The 27237-nt window shown below is 39.1% G+C and overlaps 1 protein-coding gene across 2 annotated transcripts; it reads right to left on the reverse strand.

Annotated features, from left to right (window-relative positions):
- Nucleotides 1-1402: 1402 nt before the first annotated feature.
- WIPF3 (WAS/WASL interacting protein family member 3) lies at nt 1403-22033 on the reverse strand. 2 transcript variants are annotated; one of them, XM_013941403.2, is made up of 7 exons: nt 21954-22033; nt 8364-8496; nt 6985-7116; nt 4692-5423; nt 3270-3416; nt 2486-2587; nt 1403-1487 (listed from the first exon to the last, which is right to left on the reverse strand). In XM_013941403.2, exons 1-7 carry the CDS (start codon nt 22029-22031, stop codon nt 1447-1449), a joined length of 1365 nt encoding a protein of 454 aa, XP_013796857.2. In that variant the 5' UTR covers nt 22032-22033; the 3' UTR covers nt 1403-1446. The 2 variants fall into 2 exon arrangements, with proteins under 2 accessions (XP_013796857.2, XP_013796858.2); XM_013941404.2 differs by lacking the exons at nt 1403-1487; nt 2486-2587; nt 3270-3416 and adding an exon at nt 4013-4209.
- Between the last annotated feature and the right edge of the window lie 5204 nt (nt 22034-27237).

Raw genomic sequence — 27237 nt, forward strand, 5'->3', positions numbered from 1 at the left:
AGCATGCGTATGGGTGCAGGAGTCACAGCATAGCTGAGCTGTTGCAAGGACTAAGAGAAAAGCAGAGATATAAGGATGCAGTTACCTTTCTCTTCCAAATGTTGCTGTTCAAAGACATGGCCATGGGGAAGGATCTTTACCTGTTGCCTATGTTTATTACAGCTGCTGACGAGAGAAATTTAAATTATGTAAATAATATCTTAACCTTAAATAGCCTGACTTAGTATCAGGCTCATCCTGACAGAGCAGTGCCATTATTCAAGCTGGTGAACCAGTCACACTCTGAACTACCCACGAAAACTATAAAGGAACGTTTTGCTGGAAACAGACACCTGATGTCCAGATCTGAACACTGGTGATCCAAAGACCTCACCATGAGATGCACATTAAAAGTGGAAGCTCGAATCTTGTTTCCTGCTAGGCTGTTACTTTCTCAACAAACTCTATTCAAAGGAACAACCACTTTGTGGATTGCTTGTTCCATGTGTTGTTTCAGACAATGAATCCTTATTGAACAATAGTAGCTTCACTTGCTTTTCTAAAATATAGGTGTTGGGCTTCTTAGACAGACTCCAGAGGCCTTTTTCTCCTTGTTGGGTAAAGACAACTTGTCACTTTCATTGTTAATATCCACCTTGCCAGCAGCAAAAGACACATGCCCTTATATACATACTTCAGGACATGTGTATTCACATACCCCCCTTCCCCTTTTTTGCTTTCAGTAGAACTTCATCCAGTTTGGAAAAGTTCTGTCGTCTTTGTCAATTCCATAACCACTCTGCCTAGTTGGACTTCTTCAGACATGTTCACCATCCTATAAGGCTGTGTGATCAATAGGAGGTAGGGTCAAAAACAGCTGCAACCCAGTATCATCTCCTTCCTCTTTGTGCTCAGTGAGAAAAGGATTGTGGGCCCATCTGTTGCTGAAGGTGCCATTCTGCTGCAATTTGAGGATAGACAGAATACAAGAAGCAAAGAAATATACAAAGAGACTAAAGGTATCACATTAGTTTCTGATAGTTCATTGAAAAATATCTGAGAAATAACTCTGCAGGATTTCCAAAATAAAAAATGATGATGAAGGGGGAAAAAATGAACTACAGCGATTTAATGCAAAAAGTATACTTGAGGTATCATCTGCCAGCCATGATTAAAATGAGAGTTGTTTGAACACTGCAAAGAATTTAAAGCTTAGGATGTTTTGCTTAAAAAATATCCACATATATACAATAATTTAAAAGCCTGTGCTAACATTCCTGTGGTGCATAGGCTAGTTCAAAAAGTGTCATTTAAACTTCTCTTCCAGTTTATAGAAATGCTAACATTGCAGCACCTGCAATTCAAATATAATCTCTATCATTGTAAAGGGGACCCCCTTCTGTTTCATATATTATCTTGATGTTCTCCATTTTTAATACCAATCCAGAGAGCATCAGAAGATTCTTCTCATCTCACATGTGTTCTTAATGGAGGGTTTTTAGAGGGATCTGTAAATAGATAGGACAGGTTTAATCAGAGGAAAAAAATACATATTTTGGATACATACTTTAGATGTAGTTCCACAGCAGCTAAAACAATCAAGGAATACTGCATTTATCTCCTCCTGCCCTTGAACTGATATATATTGCTCATGCTCTGTAGCCCTTTAGCAAAAAGTCTTTGATCAGATCATCTTGCTATGCATTCATAAAGGTGCAAGTGGAGGGGCAGGGGGTGGAACCACAGCAGCCAATTTAGACTGACTTGAGCTGCTATGAAAAGCAGTGCAAAGTACATTGACAGGGAAGAACTAAATGAAGAGGTGGTGATAAATAGTTGATCTAGTAATAAAGAAAATACAGGGTTTTATAAAAAGCAGAATACAGGCATGAGATCTTTAGGCATCTTCAAATGCCAAAGCTGAAAGTGTGAACTTATGCTCTTCCCACAGGGACCTGATACTAAGTTTCTAAGCTAAGCACAAACAAAGCAAGGTTCTGTCATTCCCTGCTTTCCTGCAGAGGTTCAGGTACTGAGTGCCTTTGTTATTCAGGTATGTAAAACACCATGCGTAGGATTTAAATCAAAATGTGATGGAACATGTGGATCAAGTATAAAATTTCTTATAGGTATAAGGTATAACAACCTTTCTTTTGTGATTCCACAAGTTTATGAATAGATAAACCAACTCACTAGCGGGCTGTTTACATTACATCATTGTTTTCAACTTCAAGGCACTCTGTAACTTAATGCAAAGAATACAATTAAACTACATGTCAACTCACTTCATTTTATTCTTTTGGTACTAACATTTTAAAATGAAAAACACTTAATTATGAATCTTTGGTCATTACCACTGTAACAAATCCCATTCCTCTTTGTATACATGTTAGCAACTGGTAGCAACCAGTTGTTCATATTAATACTTGTCTGGGTTCTTTATTTTCACTCCCTGTTTTTAATGCTATTGGATAAATATCAGAGCTCTTCATGTTTACATACTTACCTCTAGCTATCTTGCTGGGATAAATTTTCTGAAATGGCTTGAATTCATCAGGTGGGGGAAAATCTTCCACAGAATGGAAGGTAAATTTAGATTCAAAGTCATCTGGGAAGTTTCAGAGAAATAAACATTAGTCATTATTAAATAGTTATTTTAAAAAATTGCTACAAGTAATTTAAATTCAAAATGCTGAAGAATTTTCCCCTGCATTTTATATGGCTCACTCCATGTAAGCAATCTGGAAGGGTATTTTTGTGAGCCATCCTACTTTTCTGGCTCGAATTGCACACACCATCCTGGTACTAACTGAAGTAAAGCTTCTGGCTACTGTTACATTTTTCTACACTGATGATATTGTGGTTGATTGATTGATGTATTCTTAGGTGGTTTTAGAGCAATTTAGTTACAAACATGAATGAATAGCCAATTCATCAGACCCCAAAGCAGTTCTTAACAGTCTCCATTCTATAGGATTGAAGCTACTAAACGTCCATGAACTGTTTTTAAGAATAGTAATGTAAGCACACTACAGAAACTTTTCACGTTCTTAAAGAAGTTTGCAGGTAGTACATACTCTTCTTGTCTATTGGATGGTTCAAGACATTTGTGCAAAAACCTTAATATTCTCTCATTGTACAGGGTTGCACAAAATGTTTTTGTGTGTCTAGTTATGCTATACTGTTCTTGTCATGAGAAAGAGTTGAAAGTTTTTGGTAGGTCTGAGACACAAGCTTTTGTACTTAAATCATTAAACTACGACTAAAAGATCTTATTTAGATAATATTACCAATGATATGCATATTTCCATTTTTAAGAGGTGGATAAGGGTCATGAACTGTTGCCCAGGCTGAGACTCCAGACTTGCTTGTAAGTTCGGTTGTTGGTGATCTTGCTGGTGGCTGCGGAGGGGTCATTAGCTTCCCAGCACCAGTTCCTTACAAAGAAGAAGCAGGGCAGCACATAAGACCATCATGACTTAACAAAACCGATAGTAAGCTTTGCACAAAAACTGACAGTGTAGAAGGAACGCAGTATTTCATGCAAGCTCACCTATGATACCTATTGCAGGGTAACTGCTGTTTGCCAAGGCTGGCCGTGGATTTATAGCATCAACTTTTAAACTTAAGTCACCATTTGAGCTGACTCGAGTGTGCTCTTTCTAGTTCTGGGGAAAGCCTGACAGCTTGAAATTTGTTTTTGTTCCATTCTGGAGGGGAAGACTATTTTTCGGCTTTCACATGAACATATTTTTTTCAGAAAAATCACTAGGTGATGTCTCTAAAACAAAGTCATTTCATGGCACTCTGGCAGCTACTCAGTGGAATTACAGTTATTCTTATGCATTTCACTCAGCAGTTGCACAGGCCTTCAAAGTTTACATCTTCAGTGCAGCCCTACCACATGAACTGCCTAAGGGCAAGGGAGCCCAAGGCCTCCAAGTTAGCTCCCTCCCAAAGCTGCCTCCCCCCCCTAGATAGCCAAGAGAAAGGCAGGCATCTGATGGAAACAGCCATCAGGAACAGGCGTTTTGACAAAATAATAGTTCATTGGGCAATTCCTGAGCATCATTAATCACTGTCTCTAAGCACCTGATCTCCTGTACTTACATGGCCTTTCCCATTGCTGTCAAAGGGAACCAATAATTTTTCTCTTGACGTGTGGCTGCTAAGATGCAGGGTACAGAACATACTCTTCAGATGTTCCTTATTAAGTAGCTGTCTGTATTTCTGAAACCCACACAGATCTAGACTCATTTTTTATCATCTTCATTATACAAGAGAAGTCCAAGAAAGTTCCTCTTACCATCTGCTCAAAGAAAGATCAGCTAATATCCCCACTTCCCGGGTAATGAGAGAAGCCTTTGGCCCTATCAACTTGATCACAGGAGGCACTGGCCACTGCTCTTTGCTGAAAGGCAGAGGATTGCATCCGTGTTTGTCATTACCTGTCTGTGGCCTGGCAGTTCCAAAATGTTGCTTTTGCTGATGAAGCACGTTGCTTCCAAGAAACACAGATTAAACAGTAAGAACAGCTTGAAGTCTAGTGCGTTCATGCTCCCACTTTACAGATATTCCTCCCACGTGATGGACTTCACCCTGCTGCTCCATGTACTCTTCACCCCTCACCCTTGCAGGCTCTCCCACTCTCACTGCAATTCCCCCCACTAGCCAAAGGTAGATTAAAGCCTCACTTTGAATGCTGCTCTTACCTGCGCCTCGGCCTGGTCTCTTCTTCCTGGTCTCCACCACCACTGCTGGCTGAGGGAGGGTGGGGGTAGGAGGAAGAGGGAGCGACTGAATATTAGGCTTATGCAAGTGCGACAGCAAGTGCGGAGACTTGGGGGGCAGTGGAGGGGGTGCATCACCACTGCTCATGGCACTGTTAAAGGCCGGGGAGGGCGGGAAGGAGAGCCTGTTAGTGGACTGGGAATGTGCAGTGGGCAGAGGGGACGGCAGCGGGGGCGGTGTGGGCAGTGGATAATCCCTTGTTTCAGGTAGAGAGGGAGGAACAGCAAAGTCAGTTGTCCTGCCTGGAAATCCACAGGGGGGCACAGGGGGCAAGGGGGGAGGTGGCGGAGGTGGGTGCGAAGCGGCTGCTTGAAATTTCGCAGGTTTGTCAGCCTGAGGAGGAGGGAGTGGTGGTGCAGGAGCAGAGCTGGGTGCTATCCCCTTGGAAGGCCTTTCCACTGGAGGGGGAAGAGGTGGTGGAGGAGGGAAAGTGAGGGAAGGTTTGCTGGCAGTAGGAGGCGGTGGAGGAGGGGCAGGCAGGCTGGGCCGGGCCAGGCTGGGCCGCAAGGTGCTGGGCAGCTCTGGCAGGGCAGCTGCCTTTGGACCATCAGGCAGATGCGCAGGGTTACTGCCCGCCTTTGCCATGCTGTTTAGTGGGGCTGCAGTCTTGGGAGGTGTTGCTCGGACCCCAGGAAGCTGTCCAAACCTTCCAGCTGAAAAACAGGCATTACACATCATTGCAAAATGGCATCAGGATTTCATCCCGAGTCATCAGACAAAACAGCGCAAAAAGCAAACTCTTCATCTTTGTCTCCCCAGTGTCTCCCCACACTAAGTCTGCTCTCAAAACAGCACGTGTCCAACAGGCACACTGGGCTCGGGAGGCGATGGGGCACTGGGGACTGTGGAGCCGCTTCTGTGCTTAACTATACAACAGCCTGCGGAGAGACCTTGCTCCCATCACAGTTCCTCAGTTACCCTCGAGTAAAAGCAACATGAAACATTTTAAGGAGAAGGTACTTTTCTTTGTATCAGCCCATCTGTCACTAGTACAGCCAGCAGAACAGGGAAAAATGGTCTGCTTGGAGGACACAAGAAACCCAGTGAAAAGGCCTCTAAGAATACAAGTAGATTGACACACATTAACATAGATACTTGCATCCTTAAAATTAAGCACTTGCTTGAGGTTAAAAATCACATAAACATTACCTGAATTACCTCAGTCCCATGGATAAAAGCCCAGTTTTTAAAAGTACTAAGGCACTAAAATAGTGCCTAAAAGGCTTTCAAGAAGGCATAGGTTCAAATATTTCCTTTTAAACAGCAAACACACAGACTCTTGACTTTACATATTGTACTTGCCTATATAAATGTCAAGGATTTTCCAGAAAACAAGATGTCAAAAAAGCAACTCATTCTATATTCACATATAGTCCTACTGTGCTCCTAGTTTAAGAACAACCCTAAGTAACCACTGCAGATGAAGCTATGTGAGCAAGCCCAATCACACGCAGTGCTGAGCATCTCGGGCTTGTCTTCCGGAAAAGGAACACAAGGTAGAACCAAGTTCTGCCTTTCCCTGCGAACACCTACTATGCTCTGTGCTGCCTGAACTGGTACCAGCTGCCCAACAGCACCCCAGATCATTGCTGGGACTCAAAAAGGCCACCCCTCAGGGTGCTGGCACTCCCTGATGTGAAAGGAGCAGTAGGTTTCCCACACGTGCCTTAGTTTTGTCCTTGTCAAGTGACAGCTGCCTTATTTTTCAGGTCAATAAATTACTTTGCTGGATCACAGCTGTACTTTATAAAATCTAGAGGGGAGGAATCCTGAATATAAATCTTTAAAGTAGCACACAAATGTGCAACACCATAGAAATACACACTAGTGACGGGAAGGAAATGTGACTTATTGCCATTTGTGTTGAAGCTGATAAACTCAGATTTCCATACTCTATATTTGAGGTACAATTAAAAGTTTACATTAAACTAATGTAAAAAGTCTCCATTAAAACTATGTAAAGTCTACTGAATTTCTTTCTTATCTAGAGTAACAGATAGCTTATTATTTACATTTTAAGAAAGAAGGCACCTGAGATCTATAAAGATGATTTCCAGCTACATTATTAATTCAGCCTTCTATGGTCACAAGATGCATCAAGGGTTAAAAACAAACAGAAACCAAAACAAAACTAAAGCTATTGCAAAAGTACTTTTATTCCAAATCCCAGTCCCCCCCAGCTATTCTTTTTTTTCATACAGAAGAAGCCCTTACCTGGCATGTCTCTCTGGCCTGCTGGTCTGAGAACAGGAAAGCCACCAGCAAATAAGCCCCCCAGAGGCTGCTGAGAACCACCTTTGTTAATGGCTGAATTAACTCCATCATCTCTGTTAGTTCCTTTGGGTTCTGTTACAAAAAGAGGATATATCAGAAAGCCATTTCATCCTTGCTCTCAGACTACTACGACTTAGCATATAACAACATAGCACTAGCAAACATAGCCAAGACCAGACTTTTTCCTCTTCAAACTGACTCAGCAAAGAAGTTAATTGTTGCTGCAACAAACTACCATTACTTTGACCAACATCTTGGAGCACAGCACCCTCTGGTGCTTTCTAATCTCACATCAATGATAATACCAGCAAGAAGTTGTGTTAGACTGCATTTGAAAATGGTCATCTCTCAGGTGTTTATGCAATTCCAAAAAGCAGCAGGCAGTGACAAAATACACAAATTGTAAAAAAAAAAAAAACAAAAAAAAACCCCTACTGTTTTTGTTAGAGAATCTCCCTCACTGATTGCAAAGCAATGAAATGCATTATCCTCAATGGAGATTGATAGGAAGAGGCTAGATAAAACATCTGTCAAGAATGATGATTAGCTGATCAAACTTGTCAAGACCTTTCTAACCCTATCTTTCTGTTATTAGGTCAGCTCACCTAAGCTCTGTTCATTTGTGGATCAGATGCATATTACCACATATGTTCTTCCCCCTCTACCCACTAACCTCCAAGATACTTCTTTTAGCATTATCACACGGGGGGGGGGGGGGGGGGGGGGAAGCAATCTACCATTAGCAAGGTGCCTGGAAAAGGGTTTGGGTGAGAACAAACACTAAAAAAAAAGACTCTAGCAACCTCTATAATTTGTTAAAAGTTAATTTTCTCCCTAATTTTAAATGATGGGTAATTTCATAAAACATGTATTCCTAACTGAGAGAGACTTATGTCAAGATAAATACTCTTGTTTTAAAGGAATTAAACTCATGCTTCTAGAATTTGGCATCTTTTGCTCTTCCTATCTAGTAAAGAACAACTCTTCTGCCTGAGCTGACAATTCTCTGTTTAAACATTTATTTCATTGAGAAATTCTCATGGGTTTCATCATCCATGGACTTTTTTGAACAAGGAACGCTGGTTAAGGCGATATCCCATTATAGACTTATTCTGAATTGTTAATAACTTTTTTATCTCAGAGTGGGATGTAAGATTAGAAAACTAAACTCTCCTTCTGTACTCCTAAAGTAATATGAAGATGCTAACCTTTGATGAACTTCAAGCCCGCCCTTCACGTTGAAAATAGTCCACCAGACCTCCACAACTGAGACTTCAGCAAAGCTCACCCAGAGACCCTTCCCAGAACTACACACTTACTTTCAATCTGTGGTGCACTTCGGTCATTGATTTGAGTCACTTTTCTTAAGCGAGTCCCTTGCTGGATATCAGCTAACAGTGCACTTCGTGCTTTTTGGTCTTCCTTTCGCAATTTTGGTAGTTCTGAACTTGTCTGTTGAAGATAAGAGAATTAGACAGCAGACACAGATGAAAATAAATACTGAGAAAGGACACATAAATGAACTTGGGATAGAAAATTTGAAATAAACCATCCCTGGCAGCTGTCGTTTTAAAACCTTTAGAACCAGTCAACAAGAACAGCTTCAGTTGTGTAAGAGGCAGGAAACCTGAAAGTTTAAAAATAACACCAACCTACTACTAGTTGTGTTAGCATTATTTAAATGAAATTAGGAGACATGCTTAAATGAAATCTGACCTATTGCTTGGCCAGCTATGCTTTTTGAACAACTAGGTCTCTCCCCTACAACTCTAGCTCTGCTCGTCTATCTCTTTAGTTCCTTCCATTCTATTCATAGTGCTTTATGACAAAGATTTTATATGCCACCTCAGAACAAAAATCTTTCTATTTTACCCATTTGTCCTCATGGAAAAAAGACTGTTAACTACATTCTGCATTTATATTTGAATGTTATCATTACGTAATTTAGACTGTCTCACTGTTTTCGGGACTTACGCCGTTCTAAGTAGACTGTTTTAGAGCAATACAATTATATTGTAATAGCTTTTCTAGCCTAGCTGAGGTCCATAAATGGAAAGGCAGGTTTAAAGCTCTGTAATAAACCAAAATATGTGTTTATTCTTTAGTATTCTCTTATTTTATCAGGTTTCTTATTATAAAAAAAACAGAAGTATATTCTGCTTTCAATGGTTTTGCTTATCTTGAAGCAGACAAAAAACAGCAAAGCTGTTATTTCCAAACCTATCATGTGGCTAACAGAATGGTCTAACAACAGCCAGAGAATCTTGACATCAGAGGTACAAGATGTTGCGTGTTTCCATATCTATGGCAAATTCTTATAGGCTATCTAATTGTCCTAAAAAGAACAAATGGCAGAAATGTTTCTATAAAGCTTAATTTTAGCATCATAGTCATAATAAAGTAGAACAATAAGTAGAACAATACTATAATACTTTAAAGCAAGAAAGAAAAGTTGGTAATAGCATTCTGAAAGCAAAGCAGAAGCTTGAAAATACTTACCAGCTGCTGAATTAATAAAATGTCTAACCTGATAATCTTAGAAGAAAAACTATACTGTTATGATATTGCTTGTGGTTATTTTTGTACTAGGTTAAACAAAAACACCACGAAAACAAAAAAAAACAAAGTCGATTTGCACAGACCCACTAGATGGCACTCCAGATTGTACTAATGCCAGCAGCATTCCTGACACCTGATGTAAAAACTGAATTATAATCTTGTGACTGATACTGTAACCATGTTATTTAAGAAAATATTAGAAAAAATACACTGTTGTATAGTTTCCTAATTTCTGAAACAGTGCTGCCTGCCTTTGTACTTTACAGATAGCAAATATGAATTCCTGTTACGACAGCTCTGAAATGCTGCATGGTATAAGCAACTTTAGACTAAGTACAAGCCAGAAACTATTTTTATTCACATTTTCTTTAAGTTCACAATACTTACTGTGAAAAATGGAAATACCATAATGGGAGCAAGGGTAACTTCCCTTCTCATAAAAGCCTTTCACCAGTATCTAGAACCTCACGTCTCTCTATTCCCATGCGTGAGTTTGCCGTAGCACGACAATCAGGATCTAGAGGGATCTGATCAAGACCTATGTTTAAAATTAGATGCAGCAGCTGTGTTTTTGTTTCCGGGTTCAAGTGTCTGTATATTATGCCAGCTGTCCACTTCATCTCTCCAGTCTATTTATCTGAGCAGGTAGGATACTGGAATACAAAAATTCTTAATATGCAAATAGCTTTTAGACTAAAGTAGACCACTTGTGGCAGCTTATATTTGCAAGTGACCTTTGACTCAATATCAGTCTAACAGGAAGAAGATATTAATTTGTTCATGAATTTAAACATAAAAAAGAGGAAACACTCTATTCTGCAAACCCAGAATGCAGTGAAATAAGTAAGTCATCATCTTAAGATGGATCCCCTTACTTCAAGTACAACCCCATCCCCTGCCCCAGCTCTTTCTTCTTCCTCCTATGTAAGAGATACAATCTGCTGTGCCCAGCCAGGTGGACTCAGGTGATTGATTAGCTGCTGAGTAGCTCGATACGGATTCTCTTTTTCCATTACAAAGTCAAGATGGTCTGGGGTGTAATGTTGCCTGGTTGCTCCTACGGATTTCTCGTTTACTGCCTGCGCTTTCCGGGCCTGTGACAATTCACGCTAAGAATCCTTTCACCAGGTAAGTATCCCACTGGCTCATCTGTTGGTGTCCTGCCTTTGCAAATTCACATCTTTACCGTACTGCTTTGTGATACACAGTCAGAAAGGAACTCTCCTTCCTTTGATTAATCTAGGATTCACACTCACATTATGCTTGCAATCCACAGCACAAGAACAGATAATAACCAAGTTGTGTATCAAGAAAAAATTAAAAAGAGGAACTCCTATGGGGGTTAAGTCTTCAATCCTAATCATATGAAAAAGATGCATTTAAGAAGGAAGACAAATATATTTTGAGTCACAGAGGAAAAACAGCTGTAAGACAAGAATGTAATTCTTGCAGAACTTCCCTCTCCCTCCCACCAATAAGTCAGTGGCATTTATTTTCAGGAAAAGAAACACCTCAGTCTTTCACTGAAAGTCAAAAGAGAAGCAGAGAAGAATGTGAAGATCATTTGTTTTATCAGATGCCAGAACTGCCTAAGGTAAAACACAGTGAAATTAAATTCCATATTTTATTCCATGCCTACCGATTACATGAACTGGAAAGGGAACAGTGGGTTCGCTTTTCCTAAGTAACCATTACATTATTCTGCTACTATTTCATACATAAAGAATGGCATAATTAATACATACTTTAAAACAGAATGGAACAAATCACACATGTGAATAGCCCAAACATATGAGAAACACTTGCTTTTCCATATCACCTATTTCATATTCACTCTTTTTGTCTTCAGTGTCCTAAAATTACACACTAAGCTATGCCATTCAGTAAAGTATAGGCTCAATGTTTTGGTTACATGACAGATCTCCAAAGCACCTGTCAATATGAAAATACCATCCAATCACAAAATTTAGAGTGATACTCTGGAGTTTCAACTATCAATGACCTGGAAATAAACATTTCAAAATGTGCACGTGATAATGAAAACTGGCAGAATAATGGATAATGAGAGATCGGAAGCACTGCAACTTGAGGCCGCTTAAAAAACAAAAACAAACAAACCAAAACACATTCCCTCAACACTGGAGGGAAAAAGAAAAAGATACATACATGATACACATGTCAAACACTAAGCTAAAAATTACTGGATGAAAAATTCAGGCCATACCTCTGAAATGAGCCAACAGTTCAGATTTGAGATGCTCAATCTGATCAATTAGCCCTGAAGAAGACTGAGGGCTGATCTGACTACAGAACATACAAACCTTTACAGGGGCATGGTAAGTACTAAGAGTCTGTTAACTGAGCAGAAAGACATTTTGTAAATTAATGTAAAATGCAGCCAGGCAAGTTCCAGTCAGAAAGCAGGTAAATAAGTAAGCAGCAAAGGTGATTATCCCTTGGAGCAAACACTGAGGACAGCATCAGATTACCTATTTCCTGGTTTTCAGATGAAGGCTGGATCCCTTCTGAAAGAGATGCTTTCTGTGAAGCACACAACTCAGTTTACATGATGTATACAGACTATGCTAGGCTTATGCCCCAACTAATCTCAATCTTAGTACCCTAAACTGGGCTATATCTGACAGAAATTCAGAGCCGAGAGGCTTTGTTAAAGAAAATGGAGTAAGGTCCATGACAGAGAGCTCTATTTCTGGGGACGTTACTGCTGTGATATTTGCATAACCTTGGGAAAGTCACTTTACATCTTGCAGAATGGATACGAGCACTGATCTACCCTCTGGACTACTCTGATACTTAAAATATTTAAGAAGTACACGTGCTCAGATTCTAAAATGATGCAAGTGCAAAAGGCAACATGTATTTGAAAAAGTCCATGGCAATACTAATTACAGAGAAGAACTACATTATTATCTTTCCAATTTTAAAGAGCAGTCCTGTACACACAAAAGGGGAAATTCTCCATATTCCATGTAGGTAGTTCAGGTCACAATGGATGCCTAAATAGTCCCATAAATGGGACGGATATGTCTACTGCTGATCTACTGTGATTTTTAAATAAGTTCTTTATTAAATCTGCTGGGTAATTCAGGGTAGTGTAGATTTTCATAAACATGACAGCTGTAGCAAAAAATGTACCCCCAGCCTTCTGGACAATCCAGTATCTAGGCAGTCATGGACCTTTGTTTCAGAACAAACTCATCAGCCGATGGGAAAAAAGGATCCGGTACTCTATCACTATAACAGGTAGAAGCAATAAATAACATTAAATAAGACATGATTCCATCCAAAGACACTCTATATATTCTCTTTTACTTGATCACTTTATACTCCTAATGTGTAACAAATATCATCATTGTGGATTCCTTTTCCTGGTCACATTTTATAGTTAATAATGTAAGTAGAGCTGTGTAGAAAATTTACTTATTTATTTGAACTAGTTAGTTAATTTGAAATAGTTAAAATATATTTGGCTCATGCCCAACAATATCTATTTGGTCAGATGTATAATGACAGAATTAAAAATAAATCAATCATTTAATTTGACAAGTGGTATTTTATTATGGGCATGTACGAAAATCAGTGGAAATAAAAGATTCACTGCATACAATTAAGGAAGATGGTACCTGCCAGAAGGTATGTAAAAGTCAACACAAGGATAGGTGCATCCCTAGTTCAATTTCCTCCTTTACAAGAGGGAATTTGAACCCCAAACACTGAGATATGCTGGGGAGAGTTGTCTTCTGCTGGCAGTTTCATTTATTTCTGTGAATCTGGAGTCAATCCTCCTTCCTCTCTCCCATCCCTAATTTTTTCCCGTAGACAAAAGAGGAATTTGATGCAGAGGTCAAGCACAGATACTGGCATATCCAGTGAACATTTTAGTAAAAGAAGAGTTTAATGGCACTCTAAAAAACCCTTGCTCCCCGCTCCCCCCCCTCCTTTTTTTTGGTGCCATTCTCAGCAAAACCTGCACAGACATGGGCTGAGGGGGAGAATCTTCATCAATGCAGCCTACAGCACCTCAGTTTTTACCCTTTTTCTAGCAGGTAAGAAAGGGGAAGGAAGTTGGAGCAAGATAATGAACGACCAGCAGAAAGGCCGAGGATTGGGAGTGTTTGATCACTGCGACAGACATTCCTGGAAAGGGACTTCCTGGGCCAGCAGTGGTCTTCCCTGGCACCCAACCTGACCTGACTCACAGACCAAACTTAAACTAAGAAATGCAACAACAACTTTGGGGGAAATCAGTGAAATCCCTACTCCTAAAAGAAAAAGTAAGTCTACAAACAGCAATGGATAACTAATATCAGTGTATAAAACAACAGGCACGATGAAAAGAGCAATAGCTGGGTAGGCAATGCAGTCAGTGCCATGAGAGTGAAAAGTCTGGCTGAGAAAATGGTGCAAGAACAGTGAGAAACAACTGAAACTCCAGGAACCTGCATAGCATAAAGGAAGAGCTTCAACAACTGCAATAGGACACAAACCCAAATATTATTCCTGTATTAACAACGACTGGAATCCTGGTGCAGACAAATATGGTCTGTTCAGGGAAGATGACAATAAAGGTAAAGCTGGCTGTGTAACACTGTATGTGCAGCATGTCAGAGAATGAGTATCAAGAGGAAAACACAACTTTTGGGGGGTCGGTAGATCATTCTGAGGAAGGATGATCAGTGTTGTCACTGCCCATATGGCACAGCAAGCTTCCCGTAGTGTGGGAGAGGCGATGACTGGGTCCCATCCAGCCATACAACTACTGCTCCCTTGGAGGAAAGGCAGGCACAGGACAGGGGCTCACAACAGTCTTAAACGGCAGAGATATTCGACTGAGGGATCACCTTACAGGAAAGGTGCAACAACATGCTAAAACAACCTTCTGGGAACACTAATGAGGAAAGACAGTTGACCAGGAACAAGGGAGAAAATGAGCAACTTACTCCATAACTTCCTTCCACTGAACCACAAGCTGCTGGCCACTAAATATATATTTAATTAAATGTTCCATAAGGAGATCCCTGTAAGTATCAGCACTGATGCATTTAAATGAATTCAACTTTTAAAAGACTGTATCCTTTTTAAAAAACAGAACTGACAGAAAAAAAAATATTGATGGCAAGATGCCAAAACATTAAAACAAACTACAATATCATAATTTTAATTCAAAGAATGAGGTTGTTTAGGAACAAGGTAGAAGATCAAAGATGACCAGGAGTCTCAGTGTAAGCCCAGCCAGTATGTCTCCATGATATAGCATAGGATTACAGAAGTCACTTAGGGTTTAGTAGTCCAACATGAAACCTGAAACACCGGAGGAACTTGTTTTCAAGATCAATCCACTATTACTAGATTACAATTATGCTAGGAATTCATCATTTTAAATTTGCAGCAGAAGCAGTTTGCCCAGCAGGCAAGAGCATTGTTTTTACAGAGAATTCTCAAACTGCAGCTTGAGTGTCTCCTGTGAATGTGCTGAAAAATGCAATTGCAACAAAAAAAGAGTTTATTTAAAAAATAAAATAAACCCAGTTTCCAGCAAGCAAAAAACAGAGGCAAAATAGAGAAAAACATTAAGTCATCCTTCTTGTATTTGCTTTAAGTATGTATCAGGTGTGGTTTCACTCATGCACTGTCAAAAATAAAATAAAATAATCAAAGCAAAACCACTTCCAGCTTAAGGAAAAATCCAACAAGTCTCAACAGCCAAAGCCTACAACTTCCTGAGGAAGAAAAATATTTTAAACTCTTTGCTTATAAAGAAGTTTGTAAGATCTAGTATGGGTGAATTCCAGTTCATCTATTCATGATAGAGCCCCGACTTCTGATTTAAAGCTTTCAATGATGGGAAACCTCACCGCTGTGCAAGACTCCACCTGCACATCAATCACAAGATCAGAGCGGCTTCTTGTATTTCTGCTCTGTAGCATAGGAGGAGACTAATTAATTCCTGGCACTTGGTCGACCTGGGTAAACACCGCAATCTCACAGCCTTCTAGAAAAGCTGAGCTTCAAACACTCCCCATGCAAGAGGCCACCACCCAGCCAACATTTTTTCTGAGGGAACCCAAATAAGGGGACCTGCCAAATTGCTTCCTGGCAGCTAATTAGTGCATTGTTTCAGGATAATGAGAGCACCAACATTTTATGATTTCATCTACACTCAGCTAAATTATTAGGTGTGATCTCAGCATTTGTCGCACAAAGCTCCATAATCTGAATCTACTGGGTTTAAAAGGTCAGCTAGCAATGTGTGTAGTTAGATAGGCTGTGTTGACACTCAACTCATTCCTCAAATGCTACCAAGTGAACTGTTGGGTGAACGTCGTTACAGATCTGTTCCTAGCATTTCTGCCACTGCCTAATCTTGGCATTAGCAGGTCTAAATCATGAGGTGTCTTAATGGTAGTAGATATCAGTGCCTTTTCTGCACTAGAATTCTACCTGTTTGAAAAGTATCAGGAGAGGCAATGGCAGAGAACAAAACATAAAAAATACCATAGCAGGAATTTTTCTCTTCTACAACTTTATTCCAATATTCATTTAATCACCACCAGCAATGAGCATTACTGCACCCAATAAAAACCCTCCTCGCTTTATGTTAGCATTACTCGATCAATGTAAAATCTTGCATATTTAAAGGTTAGATTAGTTCTGCTACAAACACAATAACCGGCTTATTAACAGAGTGGTGATACTACCTCTGTTTATTGTCTCTCTACTATAGCAGAGTCCCTGGCATTACAAGAGCTATTACAAGTAGTGATAACAAAATATTCAACAACTTGGGACCACCTATGTATATCACAATTTAAGCTAACTCTATTCTAAGAATAGTATGTCATCTACCCTACCCAGTAAGTTAGTAACCTGCGTAGCAGTTATGCATAGTTCTGAAATGCCTTTTAGCATCAATGCAAAGTTATGGTCAGGTTAAGACAGAAACTAAAATTTCTTACAATGTCACATTCCAGCCACGTAAAGACAGGACTAACTCAAGCATTGCTGTAATTCTGAGTTTTCTTTTAATTAAAAGGCTGCAAGTGTAATATTAACTGACAAAAGGCATTCAACATGTAGCCACTGCATATACTGCAGAAGGGCTAGTGATATTTCAGGGCAACGATGCCTTGTGGGAAGAACGGCAACCCAACCTGTCAGCCAGCTCTCTGCAGCTACACTGCTTCTAGTGTCTGGCCTTGATCATTTACAGCTAGCTATCGTACCTCTGTGAACACACTGCAATTTCCATACTTTTATCCATTAGATATAGAAAAGTGATACATGAATCATGCAGATGAACAAGTAGACAGACAGAATAAGAAAAATAAATTTGAATGCTTTCTATTCCATTCACATCAAATACAACATCAGGCAATTATGAAAAAAACCTGTGAAACAGAACTCACTGCCTAAATACATTAAAAGTAGTGACTTAAGGGATGCCAGGTAAGTAAAGCATTTAGGAGAATTAGCACATGCAAATACATGCAGTACATGTCCCTGTACCTGTCCAACTGAAATACACTCAGCAATGCCACCCCAGTACTTACGTCTTCTTTATGCTATTTCTTCCCCACCTTTCACAGCTCATGTATATCCTTTTGTATTTGTTGATTACAAATGCAGAAGGCTGCAGCAGCAATGCCTCAAGATGCCATAACTATGCAAGCCCACATTTTCCACTATTTGAAAATAAAGACAATAAACCACATTAAGACACATTTTTTCTACCTAATTGCTCCTCACTTTTTCATGAAAACAGACTGATGTGAAATGTGATACATTATTAAAACTCTACAAATCCATTTCCTTTATTTTGCCTGAAACAAAGCATTCTCATGAATTTCAAATATACCTTGTCCAGCACTTCGCAGTCTGTATGATGGCCCGTCACCAACAAGATCACCAAGCCCATCTTCCCTCTCGCTCTGGTATGTTTCCACCAAGCAGCAATAAATATTATGATTTAATATCTCCTGAACGAAAGACTTCACGACAAAGTATTAAATATCATCTTACTCACAGCTCGTATAAAATTTTAATAAACACATTCCTAAATATTTTGGAATTGGCACTATGCACTGTTCTGTTAAGCTTTCAGTGTTATGATTGTACATCTAGTGGTCTGAATGAAAATGGGAGAGAAGACCTTCGTTTTTACAAAAAATCATTAGCAAGTATGCACACACATTTATGTATACACATACATATATACACACATTCTTTTTCTGATTATATTTGGTAGGACCAAATCAAATTAACATAAATCATTATTCTTTTCAGCCAAGCTGTTTTACATACATCATTATTTCTCTTTCCAAACAACAGTAATACTAAATATCATAGGAGCAAAACCAGCTCCCCCACAATTTCAGATAAGTGTGGTAGTTCTCTGAATGTCTTGGAAAGGATGGGGGAAACAGCTCAACAAAGGTTATACTCTGAAACTCCATGAAGGAGAAAAAAAAAAATTCCTTCAAGGAAAATCATCAGTTGATGTTTTCCTTAACACTGGAAAGCCTATCTCTTTTAAAATTATGCATTTATCAGTGTTATACAGTGAGGAATTGTTCCTCTGAGTTTTTATTGTATGTATAAAAAAAAGAGTAACAAACTCAGTAAACACTAACATATGTTCATCTACAACAGAAATTTCCTTTTTTTTTAACGTAAGAACACAATAAACCATTAAGATTAATCTATGTGCTAGTTTAGTGTTCAGCATCATTTCAAGTTTCACATTTCTCTCACTGAAGTATACACATTCCTTTCTTCTCCAGCTCTCCCAGGTTTCAGGATGCCAATAAGGCAAATCAACTCCTGGTGCTACTCTACTGGCTTTAATCATTTGATCCATTGTATGCTTTGGGGTTAATTTCTATCCTAAGAGTTTATTAACAATAACAGCCCTAAGGAGAATAGAAATATTTTCTTAAACTCCACAAACATATGAATCATTAAACAAACATCTTTGAAACAGACACAGCCCAGCAGGCCTGCTACACGTACACACTGCCTTCAATATTAACATTTAAATATATGATGACCGAAAATACCATTAGGAATTCATACCTATAGACAAAGGCAGCATAGTAGTGGGCAGCATTCACTGCACTTAAAAAGTGAACATGATTTACCTAACACAAAATTCTCCCTTGCTCCTCTCTTGGGAACTTTACCAGAGAAACTTTCCAATCAGTCTCAGTGGTGCTATCTGCTTCTGGAAATATGACAACCAAAACTAGCTGCAATGTCTCATGCATCAGACTAAAAGCAAAAGGGGTAAAAGAAATAGAGGTGGAATAAAAGGGAGTTTCTCAGGAATAGAGAGTTTAAAAAAAAAAAACAAAAAAACCCACCTATGTGATGCACATATGTCCATAATATTGAAAGAGCTTTAGGACAAAAATCAGAACACCTCCTTTCTGAATTTCCTCTGTTGGGGGCAGAGGGGAAGAGGGGTAGCGAAAACATGTTAATTCTAAAAGCCAGTGCCAGAAAATATGCTGGGGCATAGTTTTATTCTGTCTACTCATCCCTCTCATCTCTGTCTATGACCACCCAATGGCAGGTGTTTGAAGACATGCTCAATTAATCCAATTAGTTATATTTACATTTTGACTCAGCTACCTACATCTGCTATTGCAAATACCCTACCATTCCCTGCAGCAAAATCCATACGATTTTCTTTTAAATATGCTCTAACAACCAGTAGCTTTTCAGCTGTTGGGCACAGGTGGCTCCTAGAGTGTCTTGAATACCATCTACAAATCGTTTTAGTATTGCCTTGCAACAACTTTTGCAAGAAGTGAGTACAATTCAGTACAAATACTTACAGAATATCTTCAAGTTCAAAATGTTTGAAAATAACAGGAAAGAATCTAACTTTTTTCTGCCTTAAGAGGGAGTTAACAGTGCAAAAAAGTCAAGTGCCAACAGTGCTTAGGATTTCAATGAAGTAAGAATTGCAAAATCATTTGGGACCTTGGCTCATAATATTCACTGAAAAAATGTGCAGAAAAAAACAAGCAATGTAGTGACTATGTCTGCTAACAAACTTCCTATAATGAAAGCAAGAGGACAGCACAGCTATTATCCACGTAATTAGAAAAGCAAGACAAGTCTATGGTACCCATCAATGATGCCATACAAAACAACAGGATTCTAAAACTTCACCCTACACACAAACATTTCTTTTTTAATATAAGCCAAATCAGTTAAACTAGTGGACTGACTGCGTTTCAACACAGCAATTATAACCTAGCTTTTATTTGCTAACATTTAAATGTTTCTCTGGTTTAATTATGTCAGTATAAAAGAATAAAAATCACAGTGCTCTTTACATTGGAACATCTTTGGGTGTTGATTAAGTAAAACTTGTTTGTTTTGAAGGTTTGCTCAAAGCCACACCTCTGCTTTAATTTTTATTCTTCCATCCTCCAATTGTAAATTTAGCAGCTGCAACAACAGCTGGACAGTTCAGCAGCTGTAAAAGACAGATGCCAAGTTCTAGAAAATAGCTCCCTAGCAAAAGAATCTAGGGTCTGTAGCAAGTCGTCATGGATTCCCAATTAGAAGATTTTATGCTGCAACTTAGCACCAACTGGAGATCTGTCTCAAAGCTACACTGTGCTTTTGCTGAACTCATCAGGCAGATTACAGATCCTCTTAAAGTTAGGTCCCTCTCTGATTCAATTTTGACAGGGAAAAGTCCTTTCACTGTTACTGGAAAACAATGTTCTGTCACATTATTCTACTAAGTCTTTATGTTGTCTCATTTGCTCTTTCCAGTGTCAACACTTTCATTAAAAGGCAGGCCTTAATACCAGACATTATTTAGAAACACATTTGGTTTGTATTCTAACCCCTGACCCTAAATTCTAACTGACCCTAAATTCTTACCTGCAGAAGATCACATTAATAAATGAATGACCTAACTAAAATACGGAAATACAATATAAGACTTGCATTAAAACCCTGTCAGTCTAGTGTTTTTAGTTATCAGAAAAGGGGGGGGGGGGGAGGGACAAAACCCCAAACTTGTTTGTACTGGTCCTTAGGGGTCTTCTTAGCTTTCTGAAGTCATTTACAACCAGTGTATGTTAGAGGAGTCTAAAAATGTCTCTAGATATTTACTGACCTGAATTTATTAGGATAAGAACCCTTGCAGCTTCTGTTGACTTTAATTGCAGTTGTGGGCATTAAGTTGCTCACGGAAATCAGCCCACTTATTTCAGTATCTAACTAAAAGTTGTATACCAACCCAGAAGAGCAGCTATTTGAAAATACTGCTCATGGTGCCCAAAGTTGAAACAAAATGATAAAAAGAACTGAGCACTGCTGATTTCATGTATTGTCCTTGCCTTCTTCCTCTTCATCTCCACAGCGCATGGAGAATTTTACAAAATGGTTCAATCTGCAAAGTAGCAGAGAGACACATGCAAGGAGATCTCTTTCTGGAAGAAGATAATGTAAGGACATTATCAAATAAAATCAACAGACCTTCACGGGAACAAAACAGGCACAGATGCCAGAGCATGCAATAGAGAAATAAAGATTTTTCAAAAAAAAAAAACCAAAACCCAACTTTTGAAGTACTTCTGAAGTACCAGGTACTGTTTTGCCAGAGGTATAACATACACCACAAATAATTAGAGCAGCGCCAGAAAAATATATGAAAAAAAGTCAGGAGAAATTCTGGGTCTTGAATATAACCATGTCAAGTTTCACTATTTCAAAAACGGTCCAAGAACTGCAATGTAGAAACAGGCTATGAACAAATGATTGCTGTATAGAAGGAAGGACTTAAACTTTTCATCAAGGATACAACAATTAACTGTGAAGGTATGAAAATGTAATACCCCGAAATTCCACTCTGAGCATCCTCCTCTTGTTGCAAATGTGCTGGAATGTCACATGTTCTACTTGATGACACACAGATTAATGACCTGTTACAGCAGTAATTGTTCCAGCACATGTATAAAAGCATATTGTGCTGTAACCCCAGGAAGATGGCATGTGCTAGAAAGAGAAACACCTACAGCTGAAAAACTGTGAGTCTCAATAAAAGCTGGAGGAAAGAGAATGGAGAAATTAACACTTACCACCTGCACGTTACCAGTACAAAAACAAGTGCCCTGTGACTCAAGAGGTTTTCACAAATGCTGAATTCCCACCCACATGCACTCTCATTAATAGAAGAAGAAAAGGCAGCAAAACAAGTATCAGACCCAGACATTTGCTGTGAATATGCACCCCGAAGTTCTGGGGGCACAGAGCTGGCTACTACAGCAAAGCTTTTGCTACTGAAGATGAAAAGTCAGTCTTACCAGAGGTGGTGGTGGAGGGGGCCCTCCAGAAGGTGGTGGAGGTGGTGGAGGAGGAGGTGGTGGCGGTGGCACAGGCATTCGTTAGATTTATAGCTCCACGCAGTTATGAAAAAATATAGCCAAACTCTATGACTTTGAGGGGAAGGAAGGGAGGAGAAAGAAAAGGGGGGGGAAAAAAAAGAAGAATGTGTTTATACAGTGTAAGCTGAAGACCAGCCAAATTGCTAGCTCTCGGCAGACTGAAGACTTTTGTAGCACACTGCTTCTAAAACTACAGTATGAACAGCCTCATTATAGTTATCTGATGACAACATTCATCTAAAGAGCAAACTCACATATCTGGACAAGTTCCATGAATACCAAATGCATAGATGCCAACCTGTCCAGCTTTAACTATTATGCCTTGCATTAACCTAGCCCATAGCCCTGAAATGCTATTCTGCAGAGAACAAATCACAATAAACCAAATATAGATGCTCCTGCTGGGACAAAAACTCCATCGACTTTCAACCAGAGCTTTGCTGCTCTAAGGACAGAGCAGGGAACTTTGTAAGGATCACTGGACTTGCTCCAATGTAGAAAAAAAAAGACATTATTGAATAATAAATGAAGAAGTAATTCTACAGATTAAAGTTTCATCAAGTATAGTACTATTATCAAAAGACAGTACGTAAGGACCAGACATTTCAAGTATTTGAGGCAGATGTGCCATTTTTACAGCCATTTTTAAATGTTAACTTTTCACAATTCTTTAGTAGTACACTGACTAAAAAGAGACATGTCTTCCAACAAAAGGTGAAGGTAATTAATAGTTTACAAATAGGGACCAGTGGATATCAATATTCAGAACTTGTGGAAATGCATCTAAAAGAATATTAACAACTAAATCATATTATTATCACATCACATCGCATTACGAACCCAAACCCACAGAGATTTTGGTTGACTGCAGTTCGCTTTTTGAATATGAGGCTCCTACTAGCTGTATTCCAGGAACATTAAGGATGGTCAGCCAGACTTTTTTTCCTACAATCTATTCAGAGGATTGGATTCTAAGTGAATTTAGCCGAACTGCATTGTTTCAAGAAAGATTCAATTTTACTCAGTTTTAGCATTATATTTAGGCTTAGGATAATTATAGAAGCTCTAAACTGGACATATTTAAATATGCATAGCTATTCAAGCTGTAAAGCAACACTGATGTCATCCAAGACTCTTTCTTTCCATCCCACATTGGAAGCCATGCGATTACTAAAAGAAAATAAGCACCATTAACAATAATTCAAAATGGAACTGCAGGAATCGATGACAGACTAACACACACATTATGATAAATCCTAAATGTCAGGTCAAAGAATCTAGTCCCTGCCCTCTCCCTCCCACCAACACGCACACACTTCTTTTTTTATTTCATTAAGAAGCACAAGGTATATTCCACAATCTCTTTTTAATACACGAGAGCTTAATGACATTGCTGGTTCCATCTCCTTTTGGCAAGAGTTGGAAAGCAAGCAGCCCATATATTAAAAAAGAAAGGAAACTAATTTCAGCACTAAGGGTGCTGAAGTGAAATGAGAAAAAAAAGCAACCAGACTGGACTTTGATAAAATGCATTAGGCAGCAGTTCTGTAAGTTGTGGTAAGTAAGTCAGGGTGAAAGACCAGAAACAGAAAAGTCTGAGCAAGGATGCAAGCTGCATGTAGCAACAGCCTGCAACAGCCACAAAAGAATCACATAAAATATGGTGGAATAAGCTTCAGAAAGCCACCAGTCCAGCCCTTTCAACTCTATGTAGGGCATTTCACCTACGCTTGTCCATCCTGTTCTTAAAATCCTCTAGTGAAGGAGATGCCACGTCCCAGCCTGCCTATTCCACCTACCCCTACTGTTGGAAAAGTTTTCTGCGTAGTTGAACATGAATCTCTGATTCATTTTGGACAGAAACAAGAATTTATATATAGAACAGGTTATCTCCTTTTTCTTTGCAGTGGTCTGTAATATTGAAGGCTTATACCTCTCCCTTGAGTCATCTCTTCTTTATGCTAAGTAGCCCCAATTTTTTAAACTTTATTTACAGGTGATATTTTCCAGACCTCTGATCATTCCTGTTGCCCTCCTCTGAATGCCTTCAAATTGCTTTTGTTGAGATAAAAGAGCCAAATGAGACACACAACTCCAGCTAACATCTTAAAAATGCCAAGTAAAACAGATGGGTTACTTCATGTGTCTCCTAAGTTACATGCCTTTTTATCTCCCACAAAATGACAGTGCAGCACTCACTCATTTTCATCTCTAATCCTGAAATGTTGCATCCCCTTGCAGCTTGAAGTCATCTGCAAAGTTAACAAGCAACCCCTCTATTTCATCAGTAAAACTGCAAATGAAATATTGGATAGTGCCCAAGACAGCCCTCTGCAAGCCATACTTGATAACTATTTTTATTTTGATAGTGACTCTTGGACAAATGCTCCAAACATGATTTTACATCTAGTTTTACATCCATCGTGTCATGACTCTCTCCTTAGACTCTTCACAATGTCATGTGAGGCTGTGAAAAGCCCTACAACACAGCAAAATATGACATCTACTGTTTCTTCCCTGTCTGTAGGCTTTTTGACTGATCTTACCAGGAAATTACAATGATTTGACACATCTGTTCTTTATATGTCTGTGTTGATCATCATTTGTTCTCCTGATTCCTCCAAATATTAGAAATATTTTCATCATTTTTGTATTTTTCTAGAAATTGATGTTATGTTGAAAGGACTAAAATCCCCAGGCCCTGTTCACCTTCATTTTTAAAAGCAGACGTGCTATTTACCCTTTTCCAACTGTCCAAAACCTATTGGTCAAGTACTTTAAGAATCATCTGTATAAGCAGAAGGCATGAGACGGTTAAATCTGGAGAACTTCGGGAGAGAGGACAAGACAGAAATGCAGCAAGACTTTAGGCGAACAATGAGCTGTTTTGTTGAAAAGGGATAGATGAGAAGAGGCAATGAAGTTACAAGGTATGCGCAGCCTTTTCCACTTCCCAGCAAGTGTAGCTGAACAACATCCAGGCAATATCTGAATATTTTCCTCCTGCTATATCTTGTACAATACTTTACTGGAGACCAATCAAAAATTAAATCTGCAGAGCATCTGCAACATTTGCTTTCACCCTTGAGAGAATGCCATGCAAAAGACTAGTGTACCAAAGCACTCCAGATCTGCAATAGAATTGGTTACAGTCACTTTAATAATGGTTTAATGAAGCTTTCCAAGGAAGTCTCCACCATTCCACCCCCACTGTTGTCCTATGCAAAAAGCTATTATCAGAAGACATCTCTTTTCCTCAATTAAGTCATTCAAAAACATGGACATAAGGAGAGTGAGTCTTCCCTGCTAATAATATCTTTTGGGATAGTTTCTTCCTACCCTGCAATACAAGCCTTTTGTCTTCATTAAGGATTTAGACTGGGAAATATTCTCTTCGTCAAATTAAAAAAAATTACAACCCACGCTTCGGTGGCAGACCATGTGCATGGCAGCAGGAGGTAAAGCACATTGGAGGCGCGCAGCAGTGGGAGAAAGGAAATGGGAATCAGAGCTTGGTATTTAGAAGTCATAACTTGAAATGCAATCAGATGACTTTTCTAGCTGTCTGTCTCATCAGTCCAAACCCCAGTACCAACTCCTCCAAGCAAAAGCAGCCTAAATCCCAGGAGCAGAAATTGTACGGCCATCTACAACCTAACAGCGCATAGAATGTGTTATTATTCACTTCATGATGTATCCCATTCACCCGACCTGAATGCTCTTGTCCAGAGACACAGGATGCATTTGGGGGGCTATAGCCCCCCACCCTTGGATGAAATATTGGAGATCTCCTATAGCTGTCCTCCCATGCTGTTCCAAATCCTTTTCAAATGAAGCATCCACCCTTTCAGAAAATTCTGCCTATGCACCTTGACATCCTGACCTTTGCAAGCTTTTGTGCGCACAGACAGATTCACACTTTTTTGGTACTGGTACTACTACACTCTGAAGGTGATAATATCTCGTATCTACATAGTGAAGAAGCTTTTTGCACAGAACAGTTCTGTCTGTTCAAGTGGGCTTTGGAAGAAGAAGCCTACTTATTCATGCAAGAAGATACTGGTGGTAAAGAAAGATCATATGCAGATAAAGGCAGGCAGCTTCAAACAGCAAAATAAACAATAAAAACCTACAATAAAAACCAGGCTCTTAAAATTTAGTCAAAACTGTATGATCTACACATGTTAACAGGTAGGATTGTTGTGTATTACAACTTGTATTACTGTACTTATCTTACTTGTACTTGTTTGTATTTAAAGAAAATTACTCAGAAGACTTCAACACTTCCATATATTGAGATATATACTTGGAGGGCTCTATTCCTTGGTTAAAGGCTGTATTTCATTTACCTCTTCCCCCTGCCCAGGTTTCTAGTTAAAATATGGATGATATTTTCAGACAATAGTTTCAGAACATGCTTGGGTTATGGACTTGCATATTATGAGACAGATAAATTCTGAATTTATTACTGAATGAATTCTGAAGAAAAACAATGTTGATTAGTTCTAAAGTCTGCTAAGAGCCAAACAAGAGAGGAACTCCACAAAGTATCCTTAAGGCATATGTGCCCTTTCTCCCCTCAACTCCAAGCAGCTTCTATTTCTGTTTTAGTAGCATTACTTTGCACTTGTAAAACCCTCCTCTCCCTACTAAAAAATTTATTCAAAGTAATAAAAATTAACAGATTAAGGTAAATATGCTGCATGAGTGCACCCCCTTCTTTACTACCACATTGCCACTCCAATTTGGAGTGTCAGGAAAGCTTGTCTTAAATATACATATTTGTAATTGGAAGGGAGAGGTCTGAACAATCCTTGGGCCACAAAAACAAAAAGATAAAGGTATTTGACATAGAAAAGTTGGCAATAAGTGGAGGGGAGAAGCCACGTGTGTTCAGCTAGGATTTCTCAGGCAAAAACTAATGTTAAATTTCCATTGATTTCCATGCCACAGAACAGAATCAGACCCAGCAACTGCAAAATTTATTGAAAAAAAAGGGAAAATCCCAAAGCCTGCCTTTTCTAGTCCACTACCCTACCAAAGCAAGGTTGTACATTTTTTTAGTGCTTTCTAACATCTAATTTTAGGTGTCCCAAATAATGTGGCTTGTATTATTTCCCTTGGGAAGCTCTTTCACAGTCAAATAGCTCCCATTGTTCAAATTGCCTGACATTCAGCCTAATTTCTCCTTTTCTTAATTTGA

The sequence above is a fragment of the Apteryx mantelli genome, chromosome 2, assembly GCF_036417845.1.
Source record: "Apteryx mantelli isolate bAptMan1 chromosome 2, bAptMan1.hap1, whole genome shotgun sequence".
Lineage (NCBI taxonomy): Eukaryota > Metazoa > Chordata > Aves > Apterygiformes > Apterygidae > Apteryx > Apteryx mantelli.